The sequence below is a fragment of the Hippocampus zosterae genome, chromosome 9 (assembly GCF_025434085.1).
Source record: "Hippocampus zosterae strain Florida chromosome 9, ASM2543408v3, whole genome shotgun sequence".
In the NCBI taxonomy this organism is placed as follows: domain Eukaryota; kingdom Metazoa; phylum Chordata; class Actinopteri; order Syngnathiformes; family Syngnathidae; genus Hippocampus; species Hippocampus zosterae.
In genome coordinates, this window is record NC_067459.1 from 14,617,303 (window position 1) to 14,634,461 (window position 17,159).

Below are 17,159 nucleotides of genomic sequence, written 5' to 3' on the forward strand. Positions count from 1 at the left end.
CTTTGTCAGGAGAGGTCACAGCTTTAAACATGTACACGTGCAACACAAACAGTACTTAACACTAACCAGACAGTTTATTCAGTAGCACACATAACAGTCAGAACAGAAAATCCGCCTTTAGACAGAACACAACAACGCAGCATATAATTCCGGAATTTCTACAACTAGGGGCCAGGGCAGGTGGAATTTATTCCAAATTTAACGTGACACACTGAATCCTCTCCGACTTGTGGCTTGCTATTCTCAAATTCACCTTTTCATATTTTGTTTTTGTGAAACCTAACAGGAAAAAAAATGCCGCGTTGTAACCCATATTTTGAAGTCATACATCCTTACTGGAAGACGAAGCTCTTTGTATGTCGGGAGGGAGGTAACTTTTGCCAGGGTAGATTACGGAGAGTTTTTCCCACTTGTTTGTTTTTGCTGTGCTGAGTGGCTATTAATAAGGACAAGTGTATATATGCTGTGCATTTGAAGGGTCGAATTGTAAGGTCAGTTTGAAATGGTTTTATTCGGGTGTTTTGGGATCACAGTTTGTCATAGTCTGTTCCCATTTAACCCTTTCATGCACCCTGTGACCTGATAACATGGTAAGCCGTCCGTCCACTGTAATAACCGCTGTCCCTGAGCGGTTTAAATGTTCAATATAGTCAATGATAAACTGCAAAGATGGGACACCAACTTGGTTTTTTTTCTTTTTATGGCAGCATAGCAGTCCAGATTAATGAGTTATATTTGGTTCCTTCACATCAATAGTTGGATGCTATGGGTTCTTTTTTCCATATATTTTTGGTCAGACTTCGGGGATTCCACTTGATTCTCTCCTCTTTCATCTCAAACTGATTCAAACAACAAAGTGTGTGACGGAAAAGTGGTTAGGACTGCACGACTGTCCGTGTTTTATGTTATGTGTTGTGTTTATTATTTTACTTTATGTTAACTATTTTGTTAAGCGCTTTGTTACAGCTGCCGCTGGTGTGAAAGCGCTATATAAATCAGCATGTATTGTATTGTATCATCCAAAAATTATAACGAGCGCTAAAACAAAAAAGCTCCACATGAGAATGTTATGTTTAACTCCAACCTCATATCGTTTTGTTTTGGAGTTTTTTTGCAATGAATTATAACATTCGAGTTTGGTGTGAAAGGGGCACGTTTTATTGGCAGTTTGAGAGCATAAGCAGATTATGTTATTCAAGCGTAAACCTCTGTGGTATTACACCTCAAGGAGGATTGTTGTTGTTTTTTTTCTCTCCCCACACTGGCACCCTTGTTTTATCTGCAGCGTTTGGCATGTGAGCCATTCACGTATGCATTCGTACCAATGAGTATTTATTTAGTCCTCATAAAGACCGTCACACTTTTTACCAAGTGGTGTGCTGTACTTTTTTTTCTCCTTTTGACATACCTGTAAATGGCGGCTGTCGCTCTGAAAATGTACTCTCAGACTCTTTTGTCTTCAATTAGCTAACAGGTTAAATGAAAGAAAATGACATTGGATTGAAGATGGAATAAAATAAAACGGTCCAAGAGTGAGTAATATTTTGGGGTGACATCCTGTATCACAACTAATGTATATATTTTGAATATTTTTGTCATTGAAAACTTTTAACATTCTTTGATAATCATGTTGATCCAACATCTACTCTGTTACATTCAACATTCAAGCCTCAATTATTCCAATTGGAATATGAAATGCCAGAATTTGAATTTATTGAGTAACTAGTTTACATATTATTTTTAATTTGAACTACAAAGTATAAATGCAAAATTTAAATACAAAACACAATACGAGTGCAAGCATAGGATATGAATATTCCTGAGAGATTTCTTCTAGTGTCTTTTGTGCCCTTGATACACATTTCAGTTTGGCCTTCACTGTTGGTATTTTTCCATGTACAAATTCAAACTAAGGGCGGCCCGGTAGTCCAGTGGTTAGCACGTCGGCTTCACAGTGCAGAGGTACCGGGTTCGATTCCAGCTCCGGCCTCCCTGTGTGGAGTTTGCGTGTTCTCCCCGGGCCTGCGTGGGTTTTCTCCGGATGCTCCGGTTTCCTCCCACATTCCAAAAACATGCGTGGCAGGCTGATTGAACACTCTAAATTGTCCCTAGGTGTGAGTGTGAGCGTGGTTGGTTGTTCGTCTCTGTGTGCCCTGCGATTGGCTGGCAACCGATTCAGGGTGTCCCCCGCCTACTGCCCGAAGACAGCTGAGATAGGCTCCAGCACCCCCCGCGACCCTAGTGAGGATCAAGCGGCTCGGAAAATGAATGAATGAATGAAATTCAAACTACGGGAGTTTCATTAATCTGCCCTTTTCGCATATTTCAGGCTCACACATGGCGAGCAGATCAGTCGAGAGACCACCGACAATTCCCATCAGTTTCAAGCAAACACACAGACACTTTAAGATGTGCTGTTGCCATGGAGACTGTGACCCCGTGAACCACAGGGCACTCCGATGGCAGCTTGTTGCTTTAACTTACTTTTTTTTTTTTTAATTGAATATCATTGTTTGATATCTTTCTGCCATCTCTTCTTATTTCTGTGCTAAGCAGGCTGTATGCTTTTTGTATAATGCATGCACCGGACAGAATCCTCATGTCTCAAGAAAAAAATAGCTTTTTCACGAAACGAACAAAATACAAAAGAAAAAAGGGCATGCTTCTTGAGCGATTAATACTGCATCGCGAAAGAAAGCAAGTCACTTTCAACACTTTTCATCAGTCAATAATTTGTTGAATTATGATGTAAACTCCACCATTTGGCTTTTGTTATATAAGCAAATAAAGCTCACCCAATTCCTACACAGTGGAAAGGCAAAGATAAGAAAAACAACTACGTACATAGGCTACTACGCTAACGGCCATAGCTCATGTAGTCAGGTGCAATATAAAATTGACCTTTTCTCCTTTTGTCATTATTGCTAGAGAAGATTGTCCCGTAATGACGTGGTTATTTCAATGTCCATTGTGAGGCCCGGTATTGCCGGATATGTTCATAATTAATCTTATCATCATGGATTCCCTGTAGACAGTCCCAGCTCTTATTACCACCGGTGGCTATGGCAACACCAGGAAGAAGTGACACATCCCCGATGGCAACAACACGATTGGGTAACACATCCAGACGGTGCATGCAAATGGGTGACCTTTTCCAACCTTTAAAATCTTCCTGCTGAAGCCTGGCTCAAAACGCTTTTGTGTGTGAATTGTTTGAGGTATTGCGTGCAGTTTGAACAAAATTCCATGACCAAGGGATGTCAGGCCAGCACAGTCGTTGGATGCGGCACCTGAGGGAGGGTCACCGGGTGTGCTTTGACTGGCGGCCGCCTGCTCTCGTCGCCAGACACGAGATCTGTGCTGGAGATGGAGGCGAGGAGCAGTGAGGACGACGGGTAAGTCAGTAAAGTGTTCCAAATGAGTATTGCAGTGCCGTGAAAAAGTATTTGCCCACTTTCGGATTTCTGTGCTCTTTGTGTATTTATGATACACGAAGGTTTCGGTTCATCAAACCAATTTTAATATAATATGGATAACACCCGAGGAAATGCAAAGTACAGTTTTCAAAAGTCAATTGAATTTATTTAGACACACACACAAAAAATAAAAAATCTGACGTCCCCTGATTTTACGAATGGGTTGTGCCACCCTTGGCAGCAATAACTGAAATCAAACGTTTTCGATAATTGGTGGTAAGTCATTCAGATCGCTGTTGAGGAATTTTGGCCCACTCTTCTTCGCAGGTACTCTTCAACTCCTTCATATTGGAGGATTGAGCATGAACTGCCCGTTTACGGTCATTGGATTCAAATCTGGACTTTGACTTGGCCACTCCAAAACTTTTTTTTTTTTTTCTTTTAGCCATTCAGAGGTGGACTTGCTGGTGTGATTCGGATCGTTGTATGATACAAGAGTGCTTGCTTTAGAGGGCGCAAACCGATTGTCGGATGTTCTCCTTCAGGAATTTCTGGGAGACAGCAGAATTTATTGTCCCATCAATCACAGCTAGTTATCCTGATCCTGAGTTAGCAAAGCACCCACAGACCATCACACTGCCACAGCCATGGTTCACTGGTAGCAAAATGTGTTCTTTTTATCAAATGGTGTGCTATTTTTACCCCTGACGGAATTGGCCGCACATCTTCCCCAAATGTTTGTTTTTCACTCATCAGTCCACAGAATGTTTTTACCAAAAGTCATGAAGATCATCAAGATGTCTTTTGGCAAATGGGAGACAAGCCTTTTGTGGTCTTTTAGGACAGCAGTGGTTTTTGCCTGGGGAATCTCCCATGGATGCTGTTTTTGGCCCATGTCTTTCTTCTGGTAGAGCCGTTGAACACTGACCTGAACTGAGGCCAGCGAGTTCTGGGGTTCTTTTGCAACCTCCTCGATGAGTCATTGTTGCAATGTTATGAGAAAAAAAATGTATTGGCACGGTAATTAAATTTGAATACTTTTTACAATATAATCTGAGGATAAAATCATCAGCGAATGTAAAAATTCCCACGCAGGCAACAGTCTCTCTCGAGGGAGCAGCATTTGATTCATTTTTGTATTGTCACTCAGTATTTGACTCCTGGTATTTTCCGCTATATTAGGTATTAACTTTTAGCCAAGAATTCAGAACATTTCCGTTCGTGAAGTTCCTCCTCTGAGACGAATCAAGCTTTGACCTGAAACTGCTTGTGGCTCTCACCAAGGCGTGTCTACCACTAGATGGCCACATTGGTTAGTACACTGGATGCCAAGTTGAAGCACCTCACTGCCTCTGTGCCCATGCAGGAGAAAGCTTCTCTGGTGGCAGGCTGTGGGAAACCCCCATTGGAAGGCAGTGTGGGGAGGATGAAGACCTGTTTTTAGTCCACCTTACGTCAGCTGCCTCTTCTCATGACCTTATCCTCCTCCTCGGTCAATCCACACAAGTCCGCAAGTATAAATCTTTTATTTGGTTTGTGTTACTGTGTTATTGATTTGTATTCTATATATAGTGCATTCCAAAAATCACGACACCCTTTCTTTTTTTCCCTATTTCCTTTCCATCATTCGGACTGATGTGAGGCCATCAGCATTTGACATCTGGCGTGACTTTTAGGACACTTTTTTTATATAAACAAAAGAAGAATGAAAGTGATCCATTGTTAATCAAAATGTAAAGTGATTTGCTTTATTTCATTTGGAGTCATCCGAGAGGTGTGGGGGGACGTCACTTTTCTTAAGAAATAGAAACATCCCGGGACATAGAGACACTGTTTTTTGTTTTTGTTTTTTTCCTTACAAGACAATAACATGGATGGCTCCATGTGAGTCACAAGCAGCCGCAACGCCAAAAAGTTACAACATGCACCAAACGATAGAACATTTATACAGAAACGACAGCATAGAAAGTCAACAAGTAGAAATTTTTTGTTTGTTTGTGCATTTTGTACGAAACGGACCAAGCTGGGGACCCCATAAATACCATTGTAGAAGAGCTTTCCCGATAATCTTTTTGTCTCTGGTGTACTTTACAAAGACCGATCGATGGCTTAGGCAAGGTTGGGGTCAATTCCACTGAGAGCTTCAAATGTAAAAAAATATATAGAGATTTTTTTTGTGTAATTTGTTCTAGTTGGTCATTGGCCTCATACTCCTATACTGCTTTTCTTTATTGTCTTCCCCTCTATAAACATGCCCTGAATGGACCCCAACCCTGTGATACAGCGATAGAGGGGCTTTAGAATGCAATGGAAATACAGCAAACACCTGCATCCCTTTAAGTCTTGCAGCTAACTCAGAATCTTTTACGAGATACCAGGAGGCGCCTTGTTGGTACGTGCGGAGAATCTGTGCTCTTCATTTTTGCTGTAAAATGTCAAAAAGGAAAAAAAAAGTCCCTTGGTTGTGTTATCTGATTTGGAGTTCACCCAAGGGGTGACATTTTGAGGCTACAAATGGTGTGCTCAGTTACCGGTGTACTTTCTCTTTTTCCTTTATCCATTTTATTTTTATGGCCTAAAAAGTGTTTCTCATACAAAACACTTCATGACTTTCCGAATGCTTCCATCGTACAGCAAGGTCCACCCAGGTATCTTATAGTATGGCCAAATACAGAAAAATATCTATAAAAGTGTGAGAATTAAAAAAAAATCATATCACAGTATCACAGTCTAGGTATCTATTTTTTTCCACCCGTCAATACTGTTGTCACAAATGACCAGGATAAAAACTTTAAGATTGTGTACCAAAATGCACTGTTGTGACAGGAAACCTAATAAATAAAATTCAAACAAACAAATAAACAAATAGAATAACTACAATGAATAAATTAAAACACATAGACTACCTCTTTTAAGGGGTCCTTGAAATGTGCTCCAGCAAATGCATCTTATGGAACAAAAATCTGCCCAAACCCAAATACAGTGTTTCTCGAACACAAATCTGCCTCATCTGTGCAGTCTGTTGCACTCCTGTTATCAAAAAATACAGACAGTAAATGGTGCTCAACGTTTTTGTTTGGTACCCTCCTAAAATCCTGTCAGAACTTTGCCCGTCAATGTTGTGTGTTGTGTTTCAAAACTCGAATATGGTGTTTCCTGTCAAGTCATGTAATATTGATTGTCATCATAGTTGAAATATTTTAGCCAAAATGCTTCCCCACAGCCTTTTTTTTAAAAAATGAAAGCCCAAATGACTGGACAGTTGATGCGTGATGACAGCTGTTTACTGACCTTAAATTGAGGAATATATATTTATTTTCCTTCCCCGTTTTATTGTTTGATATTGATGATGACGTCGCTCCTAACTGGGTCAACGGGTTATTAGTGACCTCATAATGTGTGACATATGTACGTCAAGGAGATTTATGTGGCAGAGTTTGACGACGGCGATGAAATGTTCGGCATACACTGGCCTTCGATTTTCCTAATTGTGTTTCTCAAGCAAAATGCAATTAAAGGTCCATTCAACACCGTTGAGCTGGATATTGAGAGGACAGTGTCACTGAAAGTCATTTGGAAATGTTTCACGTCCCTTTTCCTCACTTTTGTACAATTACCACTTCATCAAATGTTGGAATAATTCATAAGACAAAAAGAAAAGCCAGTCTTCATAAAATAAGTACACTTAAATAAGTGGGTAGAATTCTTATTTCAAATCACTGGTTATTATTTCAGATATTACCTATGCAAGATATGGACATATAATATTTTAGTTTTTCAAGATTTCTGTTTGTTTGTTTTTTACCATTGAGATGTATGTATCTTATTTTTGTTGTTTTTGTTTTGAAGGGATCAATGAAAAGATGCAAGAAAGTGGCAAAAGACTAACAAATATTGTTAAATTTTGATTGATTAATTGATTGACAAAAATTCCAAGTCTAAAATGATTCACACACTTGATCAATACATGTCTAACCAATGTCGTAAATATTTCGCATAATGGAATGATTTCGCTCAAGGGATCCGTTTGACGCGTGTGTCCGGAAAAACAAATTTACTTAAAATGATCTTTATCGTTCTGTGAATTATTTATTTCATCAATTTGAAGACACTGATCGTGTGACTGATTTCTCACAATAATTGTTAAAAAAATTTCCCATGACTATTTCTACAAAAGTCTTCACATTTTCAAATCACTTGTACACGACATTCCTGGGAGATCACAAAATCTCATTGGTCATGAGCTATTTTTCACATGTTCCTTGCGGGCTACCTGGGGCTCACAGACACTGCGTTGTTGACCATCCTTTATACTGGTGAAAAGAAAATGCCTCAATTGAACAGTATGCAAAATGTAAAAATCTATAAAAATGGCATTTCTGGGTGAGGCAAACTTTTGCTTTAGTCAAGAATAAACAACCTCTTTCACTTTCTTTGTTCCTCTGCAGCAAAAAAAAAACCCAAACAAAAAAAAAAACTAATTGATGGCCAAAATGTCTTCAGTGTATGATGAATTTGGGGTTTAGCTGGAAATAATATCGGATTAAAAATCCAACTCCAGTATGGAGCGGGGTGATTAAGTCACTTGTCACCAGTTAAAAGGTTTCACCATAATAATGGTGATTGATGCGCCTCCCATTCCATTCATAAGCGAAATCATAAAGTGAAATCTCTCTTTAAAAATAAATGTGGTACTTTTCCGTGATATGTTTGGAGTGCGGGGGAGCTTCCTGGTGTTTCACACACAGAATGGCGGCTTCCCCTGACATGCATACATTCGTTTGGCCGATGGTTTTTCATGAGGCCTCACACTCTCCCTCGCTCTGACGTGCATTCGCACCCTCGTTGCGATTCTTTTCACACGCTGGCTTCTCTGACTACAATACAAAACGCAATCTGAAATCAGGGTTTGGGACTCCAAAACAAAGGAATGAATGAGAGCCACTTGTCAACGCGGTGCTGACTTATCACATACTGTACGGTAAACAATTAGGATTGACTCCACCCCCTTTTCGCTGCAGGTCGAACTTGAATCTGTTCGATCCAAATTCAGCATCGTTATGCTTTTCTTTCACGGTTTTGGTTCACTCCGCATACTTTCACGTGTTTCTCTTAAAGGGCTTTTCAAAGGCAAGCATAAACAAAGACCGCTTCCCATATGAATTAGATATTAAAGTGCATGTAAAGTCTTCTATTAATAAATATTTATATTCCCTTAACTGTTGCTGTGTTATGCAGTTCACAAAATTAAAAAAAAGTCACATATGCGCAATGTGCTACAAAGATAGGTCGTAAACATGTCACCTGGCGTGACATCTTTGTAACGCCGCCTCCGTGAGTCATCAGCATGGGTGATGAATGGTGGCCATGCCAACGTGTGACTGCCATGCATAACTGCCATTCTCATATGCGTCTGTGCACTCTTGTATATGTTTCATGCAGTCAGACCTTGCCACCCCAATTAGAAGACTTTGCAATGGTAACTGTCACCGTGGCAACCACGCGTTGGAATGCTGCTTATATTGAAGTTAAGTGGTGTGCATCTTCCGTGGGCGTGTTAGCACAGGTCAATTCCAACTCATGTGCAGGTTTCTTTATATGCAGTATGACTTAGTTCTATCGAGATTTAAGCACCCAAGTAGCAACTGTACCCCTCTCAACATCACCTCGACTGTATTTAAATCAAGCCTGTCTCTTTGGTCACTTTTCTAGTGGGCAAAATAAGGCCAATGCATGATGAACATTTGGGAAGGGGGCGGGTCATCTTTAACCCTTTCATGCACTAATAATGACCTGATAACATGATAAACTGTCCACTGGAGTAACCCCTGTCCCTGAAAGGGTTAACATCTGATATAAAATGACAGATTGTTTAGCTGATTACCAAATTAATAGTTTGATATGTTTTATACTATTTCAAGGTCGGTGAATGAACGTAAACACTGGCGACAACATTAGGCACACACATCACCCACTGATATGAGGAAGAGCTGTATAATCCTCATTTCTTCCTTCATCGTAATGCTCAGTTTTGATTGAGGCATTCCTTTAACAAGATGCTTATTCTTGCTGTTGTAGTTTGTGAACAGCCCTGAATGACCACACAAATACAGCTGTGCTCTAGTGAGAAAAAGACCAACCTGTTTTGGGTTTTGAGGCTCTGCATACAATGTACAGTATCTTATATTTTATTGAATCACAAAACCATGGAGTGATTGTTATGGAAGAAGCAGAGAGAAAACAAGCCAGAGTAAATGAGATGGTGCCCTAATCTCGCACACACACATGCACACATTGATTTATTTGTCTGTGGCAATTTTTTTCCAAACTCTGCAGTGTTGTTGGCAACACTCTTTTCTGAGGTGTCAGTTTCACAAGACATTTCTTTTCACTTCAAAGCGACTTGAAGTTGTTTATTATATAATAATAATAATATTTCATAGGCAAAATTTTAAAACCTGCCTGCACAAACTACAACCACAATGTAAAGCAGTATTAAATCTATACCTCTTTCACTGTCTCAATCAAAACTGACGCAATATGGTACATACAGCACTTATCATGGGTTTTGCTGAATTGTGTGTGTGCCTAATAAAGTCGTCTGTGAGTGTAAATTATGTTTAGTAGTTAACCATAGGAAGAAAATAAAACCTCTTAGTCCATTACTTTCATCCGTTATGAATAACAGAAAGATGCACAGGTCATTTTAACCACTGGCAAAATGTGCTCTAAATGAGATCCATCCTCCTCGAGATTTCATATGACGGAATACTTTGGATGACGGGCCGTACCCTCCGTTGTCGGAAGCTTCTGTTCCATGACGCTGATCCGTGACGTGAGATTACTTGTCACGTCTGATTATGACAAAGCAGACTATCAAATAGCCAATATCGAAGATATTTTGTCTTTATAAAAAAATAAATCAGATCGGACAATCTTTGACATGAGTATACATGAATTAGCATCGGATCATCCATCATCGGTCGTCCTCACATGCACACGCGCGAACGCAGACATATATACCCCTCCCCCCCCAATAATTGCAAATGACTAAGGCCAGGTACGAGAATGGAGGGCATGATGAAGCTCACACATTTTTAAGTCCTCTCCTGTAGCTCCAAGACTACAAAACTTGTTTCGCTTGGACTGTTTTTACTGGAGAATGTAGCAATAGAGGGGTCCGTCCTTTTAGGAATTACCCACAATGCACTACCGGCGGCCATATTGGAGGGCTGTTATAAACAAGCCATACACAAATTTATTCGTTATAAACAAGCCATACACAAATATATTCGTGTATGGCTTGTTTACAACAGACCTCCAATATGGCCACTGGTAGTGCATTGTGGGTAATTGCTAAAAGGACGGAGCCCTCTATAACAGTCAACCTTAACAACCACACAGAACCAAGTTTGACGTTCTTAAAATGACTCATTGGAACGCTGAACAGACCTGCCGGCTACATTGGGGTGCTTCTTTGCTTGGAGGCTGCGGAATACTAACTCCTGATTGGAATGAATCGAAAGAGGGGCAGTGAATTTTTCTCCCAGAGTATTCGGCCCTCGAGTTCTCCCTGAGCCCATGGCCCAATGGCATGCTCAGGTCATTTGTAAAACGGTTAAACTTAGCGACTCTCTTTTCTGTGTCTGGCCGGTTGAGTGTTTGGTGTCTCTGTCACAATCACTCTTGTTCCGATTTATGGTTTATACTTACGCACTCAGACCTCAGTGGCTTTTGTCCAAAGTGTTTTGACGGACCCTTTCCCCCTTTTGTCTACGTCCTATCTCCGGACCAAAGTGATTCTCGTGAGGAACCCCGCAAATTCCTTCCCGGGGGAAGAGACAGTTTTGTCCCAGCATTTTCTGAGCTGCTTCCAAATGATTGGAGGCTCTCTGGTAATTGATGTTGATGCTGCGTTTGGGGCTGGAGCCGCTCAACAGGCAATCTGTGGGGCTGGCGTCGGAGATGTCACGCAGGTGTTCGTCGTCATCGGTGTCGGCATCGATATATTTACTGATGGAAGAGTCATGGAAGGTGAAAACGGTCGGGGCCAGGGTGGTGCTTTCTGGGGACTTTGGCGGCGTCCTGCTGCTGGCGGTGGTGTAAACGGAAACCTCGGGACTCAGCAGAGAGTGGTCGGAAAGGATTGAGCTGGCGGAGAGCGGCGACGGTCCGGGCTCTTTCTCATTGCGACATCCTCCTTTGGAGAAAAGGCTTTTTGAGGCATTTCCAGAGAATAAGAATCTCCTTGCATTTTCTGAGCATGAGGGTTTGGGAACGGTGATGGGAGTCAACACTGGCGCACGGGTGCCTTGCTGGCCTGTTTTGGCCACAGAGTGCTGGGGAACAGCTGTCGCCTGATTATGTGAGGAGCGGTTGCTTTCGTTGTGGCAAAGGTCCGTTGCTGTACTCTGAGGGAAACGTGAATTCTCCTGGAAGTCCGTAGCACAACTGATGTAGCTGTCAATGCTGGACAAACTTTTCATGTCGCCGACACCGTCCGTGGTTCCCAACATTGGTGGACCATGATCCTGTATGGTTCCCAGCTCGATCTCATCCTTTCGCTTTCCAACCCTGGAACCTTTAGCGTTGAGGTTTGGTTGTGATTGGGTCTTGGCCATTTGGTTGTATATCTCCTCCAGCTTCTGAACGTTTAACTTTTGAGGGCTGCTGTTTCTGCCCTTGTTTTCAGATCCTAAATCCTGGACGATGAAAGAACGGTTGGAGCTCGTCTCCGAAACGTCTCTCTTGGGAGACCATTTCCAACGGCTCGGTGAGAGGTGGTTGTCATGTGGCCTGTCATTCTTTTCCACGACCACATCCATTAATTCTGCACTACGGGCAAAGGCCTCCTTCAAGTTCATGGACACAATGCTACCGTTTCTCTTTGCCCTCTCCAAGGCCTCTCTCCGTTTAAGTGCCTTTTCTTGTCTTTTTTGCTCCTTGTAGAATTCTGAGAAGTTGTTTACAATAATGGGAATCGGGAGAGCTATTACCAGTACTCCTGCTATGCAGCATAAACCCCCAACTATCTTTCCTAGCAGAGTTTTAGGGTAGATGTCGCCATAGCCTACAGTGGTCATCGTGATAGTCGCCCACCAGAAAGAAGCCGGAATGCTTTTAAACTTTGTGTCCTCCTCATCCTTTTCGGCAAAGAACACCAGACTGGAGAAGATCATGATACCCATGGCAAGGAAAAGAATTAGTAGGCCCAGCTCATTGTAGCTTCTCCGAAGGGTGAAGCCGAGAGACTGAAGTCCCGTGGAGTGGCGGGCAAGCTTGAGAATGCGCAGGATTCGCATGATCCGGAAAATCTGAACCACGCGCCGCACATTCTGAAATTGCAAGACGCTCTTGTTGGATTCCGTCAGGAAGATGGTGACGTAGTACGGCAGGATTGCCAGTAGGTCAATGACATTCAGAGGACCCTTGAAGAACTTCCACTTGTTGGGAGAGGAGAGGAAGCGGAGCAGGTATTCCATGGTGAACCAAGCAATGCACACCGCTTCCACGTGGGCCAGCTGCGGGTTGTCGGTGGACTGGCCAAACTCATCTGTGCCCTGCAGCTCTGGTAGTGTGTTGAGAGACAACGCGATGGTGGACAGCACGATGAAGAGAATGGAGATGATAGCCAGGATCTGAAAAGCAAATTGAAATAGTTTAATAAACTCAAATTGCTGTCGCTTTGCCGACAGGAAGTGCATTTCATTAGCAGTCGTACTTCCGACTACCAAGTGTGCCTTTGTCTGTGAATTAAAGGGTACCTCTGACTGCCTATGTCAAGGTATCGATGGGGGAAAAGGAGCAATATTTGAAAGTTTGATAAATATTTGGCATTCCCATCTTTGTGGCCCGTCTTATATTTGCTAAAACAACGTGGTAGCAATACCAGTGGTTAATTTTAATGCAAGGCGCCACAGCAGGAACTGACGTGACATCACGGCCACACCAGTTGCTATTGATTCATACGCCAGATCGTTTTTGTTGTCATACTGTCCGTTGACAAAATTGCGAGGACAGTCAAGAAGAAATGGGCCATCAAGGATACATATTGGAGCCAGAAAGATCCTCAGATTCAGAATACGGACATGACAATGGCCAGATTGACTCATACTGTATAGGTCTGTTGAGCCGTCACACTGGATCACTGACCCCCACATCTGCATGCACACACAGACATACCCAACGTAGTCGTCGTCAAACAAGCGGCATGTTTGAATGGAGGTTGGTGGAGTGGCAGTCCAGATTGTCCATCCAACCATCTATCCATCATCTACCGCTTATCCGGGGCCGGTTCGCGGGGGAAACAGCTTTAGCAGGGAAGCCCAGACTTCCCTCTTCCTAGCTACTTCGTCCAGCTCTCCCCGGGGGATCCCGAGTCGTTCCCAGGCAAGCTGGGTGACATAGTCTCTCCAGCGTGTCCTGGGTCTTCCTCGGGGTCTCCTCCCGGTGGGGCATGACCGGAACACCTCACCGGGGAGGCGCTCAGGAGGCATCCGAATCAGATGCCCAAGCCACCTCATCTGGCTCCTCTCGATATGGAGGAGAAGCGGCTCGACTCTGAGCCCCTCCCGGATGACCGAGCTTCTCACCTTATCTCTAAGGGAGAGCCCGGACACCCTGCGGAGAAAACTCATTTCGGCAGCTTGTAACCGGGATCTCGTTCTTTCGGTCACGACCCATAGCTCGTGACCATAGATGAGGGTTGGAACGTAGATCGACCGGTAAATTGAGAGCTTCGCCCTTTGGCTCAGCTCCTTCTTCACCACGACAGACCGATACAACGTCCGCATCACAGCAGATGCTGCACCAATCCGCCTGTCGATCTCCTGCTCCCTTCTGCCCCCACTCGTGAACAAGACCCCAAGATACTTGAACTCCTCCACTTGGGGCAAGATCTCCTCCCCGACCCGGAGGGGGCACTCCACCCTTTTTCGACTGAGGACCATGGTTTCAGATTTGGAGGTGCTGATCTTCATCCCAGCCGCTTCACAGTCGGCTGCGAAATGCTCCAGTGAGAGTTGGGGAGCCCTGTTTGAAGGAGCCAACAGCACCACATCATCTACAAAAAGCAGGTATACAATACTGAGGCCCCCAAAACGGACCCCCTCAATGCTTCGGCTGCGCCTAGAAATTCTGTCCATAAAGGTTATGAACAGAATCGGCGACAAAGGGCAGCCTTGGCGGAGTCCTACCTCCACTGGAAACGATGCGAACCAAACTCTGACATCGGTGGTATAGTGACCGAACAGCCCGTATCAGGGGGTTCGGTACCCCATACCCTCGAAGCACCCCCCACAGAACTCCCCGAGGGACACGGTCAAACGCCTTCTCCAAGTCCACAACACACATGTAGACTGGTTGGGCGAATTCCCACATACCCTCGAGGACCCTGCTAAGGGTGTAGAGCTGGTCCACTGTTCCACGGCCGGGACAAAAACCACACTGCTCCTCCTCGATCTGAGGCTCGACTTTCTGACGGACCCTCCTCTCCAGCACCCCTGAATAGACCTTACCAGGGAGGCTGAGGAGTGTGATCCCTCTGTAGTTGGAACACACCCTCCGGTCCCCCTTTTTAAAAAGAGGGACTACCACCCCGGTCTGCCAATCCAGAGGCACTCTCCCTGTTGACAACGCGATGTTGCAGAGGCGTGTCAACCAGGACAGCCCCACAACATCCAGAGCCTTGAGGAACTCCGGGCGGATCTCATCCACCCCTGGGGCCTTGCCACCGAGGAGCTTTTTAACCACATCGGTGACTTCAGCCACAGAGATAGGAGAGCCCACCTCAGAGTCCCCGGGCTCTGCTTCCTCCAAGGAAGACGTGTTGGTGGAGTTGAGGAGGTCTTCGAAGTACTCTGCCCACCGGTTCACAACGTCCCGAGTCGTAGTCAGCAGCGCCCCATCCCCACTGTACACAGTGTTAGTGGTGCACTGCTTCCCCCTTCTGAGACGTTGTATGGTGGACCAGAATTTCCTCGAAGCCGTCCGGAAGTCGGCTTCCATGGCCTCACCAAACTCTTCCCACGCTCTGGTTTTTGCCTCGGCGACCACCGAAGCTGCGTTCCGCTTGGCCAGTCGATACCCGTCAGCTGCCTCTGGGGTCCCACAGGTAGGGATGTGAATCTCAGCACTGAAGACGATTCGATACACATCACGATCCACTGCCAGCGATGCGATACTTAAACGATACATGGAATTTTCTGGCGATACGATGCGATACGATTCACCGTCGTCACGATGCGATACGATTCGATACACATTAAGTTCAAATCAATGCGATCCGATACGATACAATGCAATTTGTTGCGATATTGTGCAATTAAACATGATGCAAATAAGGAAAGAAAAAAAGCTTTTAAAAAGATGGAATTCAGTATGGTATTACAAAAAGGATACCACTTTATTCCTTATAAAGAGTAGAACTTGTAAAACAACTTATTTAAGCCCTTTCACAATTGGGTTTTGTGCAAAGAAAATGTAAACAATTTGGCACCTGAGACTCACAGCTGTTGCTATAGTGTAAACACAAACAGACTATTCTCACTGAGTGTCTTATATGAAATATAATAATAATATATATATATGTATATGAATCTCTAGCGCAAGATGTCCACCCATCCACTGTAAGTGCAACTCTTTGCGCACTGTTCAGCGACACAGTAATCTCACTTCTCACTTTGTTGTACACATCGGGAATATGTTTGTAAGTGAACACAGACCTGTCTGGTATTTTATACCTGGGTTCCAAAATGTGCACGAGCTGTCTGAAACCCTCGTTGTCCACCACGCTAAGGCTGGAGGTCTTTGCATATGAAATAAGCAATGATCTTAGTTATAGCCATTGCGCGGTCACAGTGAGTTGCAAGGGGACTCCCAAAATAAGAGGCAATTTTTTTCTGATCCTGACCTGGTTTACCAAGAGTTTCTCCGGTGTCCGACGAGGAACTGGGCGTGGAAGCGGGGGAGCGGGAGGGAAACTTGTCGGTGATCTGGTGCCATCGGTTTAAGTGGGTCTGCATATTTGTGGTGCTGCCGTTGTATGGCTTCTTAGTGCGACATTCCTTGCAAATTACGGAGGTTTTATCAAGCTTTCCGTCTTTCCTTTCGAAGCCGAAGTATTTCCAAACATAGGATTTGAATGTTGCGGGTGCATTAAATATAATAGATTCCTCGCTGCTGCTTGCGCTAACTTCCATGTTTCGCTAGTTGTGTACCGTCCGTATTCAACACAAAACGCAAAACAATGATGGTGCATTCATTGCGCCTAGGAAAGGGCAAATAGGTGACGTTTAACATGAATAAAACGGTTGCTAGAATCGGATTTTACCGATACCCACCAAATGCATCGTGATGAATCGCGATTTCACCCGTCAAAACGGTTGCTAGAATCGGATTTTACCGATTATGTTCCACACCCCTAATACCCATCAATGCATCGTGATGAATCGCGATTTCACCGATACACATCAATGCATCGTGATGAATCGCGATTTCACCCGTCAATCGCATCGTACCCAGTGAATGAGCCGATGCACTCGGATCGCGGACGTGCGCATCGATGTATCGATTAATATCGATTATTTTCCACACTCCTACCCACAAGCCATAAAGGCTCGATAGGACTCCTTCTTCAGCTTGACGGCATTCCTTACTGCTGGTGTCCACCAGCGAGTACGGGGGTTGCTGCCACGACAGGCACCAACCACCTTACGGCCACAACTCAGATTGGCCGCCTCAACA

The 17,159-nt window shown here is 43.8% G+C and overlaps 1 protein-coding gene and 1 long non-coding RNA gene across 5 annotated transcripts in view; one reads left to right on the top strand and one right to left on the bottom strand.

Moving 5' to 3' along the window:
• kcnb1 (potassium voltage-gated channel, Shab-related subfamily, member 1) overlaps positions 1 to 17,159 on the bottom strand; it is a 48,720-nt gene that overhangs the window by 3,479 nt on the left and 28,082 nt on the right. The window contains exon 3 of one of the 2 annotated variants that reach the window (XM_052075452.1): positions 7,569 to 13,054. The exons of the other annotated variant lie outside the window; for it this stretch is intronic. Coding sequence (XP_051931412.1) covers positions 11,141 to 13,054 — 1,914 coding nt within the window. The 3' untranslated portion in view covers positions 7,569 to 11,140. Of the gene's footprint in view, positions 1 to 7,568; positions 13,055 to 17,159 lie in introns of those variants that run through there. 2 annotated transcript variants of the gene reach the window in all.
• Positions 2,286 to 17,159, top strand: part of LOC127607325 (uncharacterized) — a 43,013-nt gene continuing 28,139 nt past the window's right edge. For 2 of the 3 annotated variants that reach the window (XR_007964049.1, XR_007964051.1), the window contains exons 1-2: positions 2,286 to 3,395; positions 4,783 to 4,930. This is a non-coding gene — a long non-coding RNA (uncharacterized LOC127607325). The remainder of the gene's footprint in view (positions 3,396 to 4,782; positions 4,931 to 17,159) is intronic. The other variant, XR_007964050.1, reaches the window with a different exon arrangement.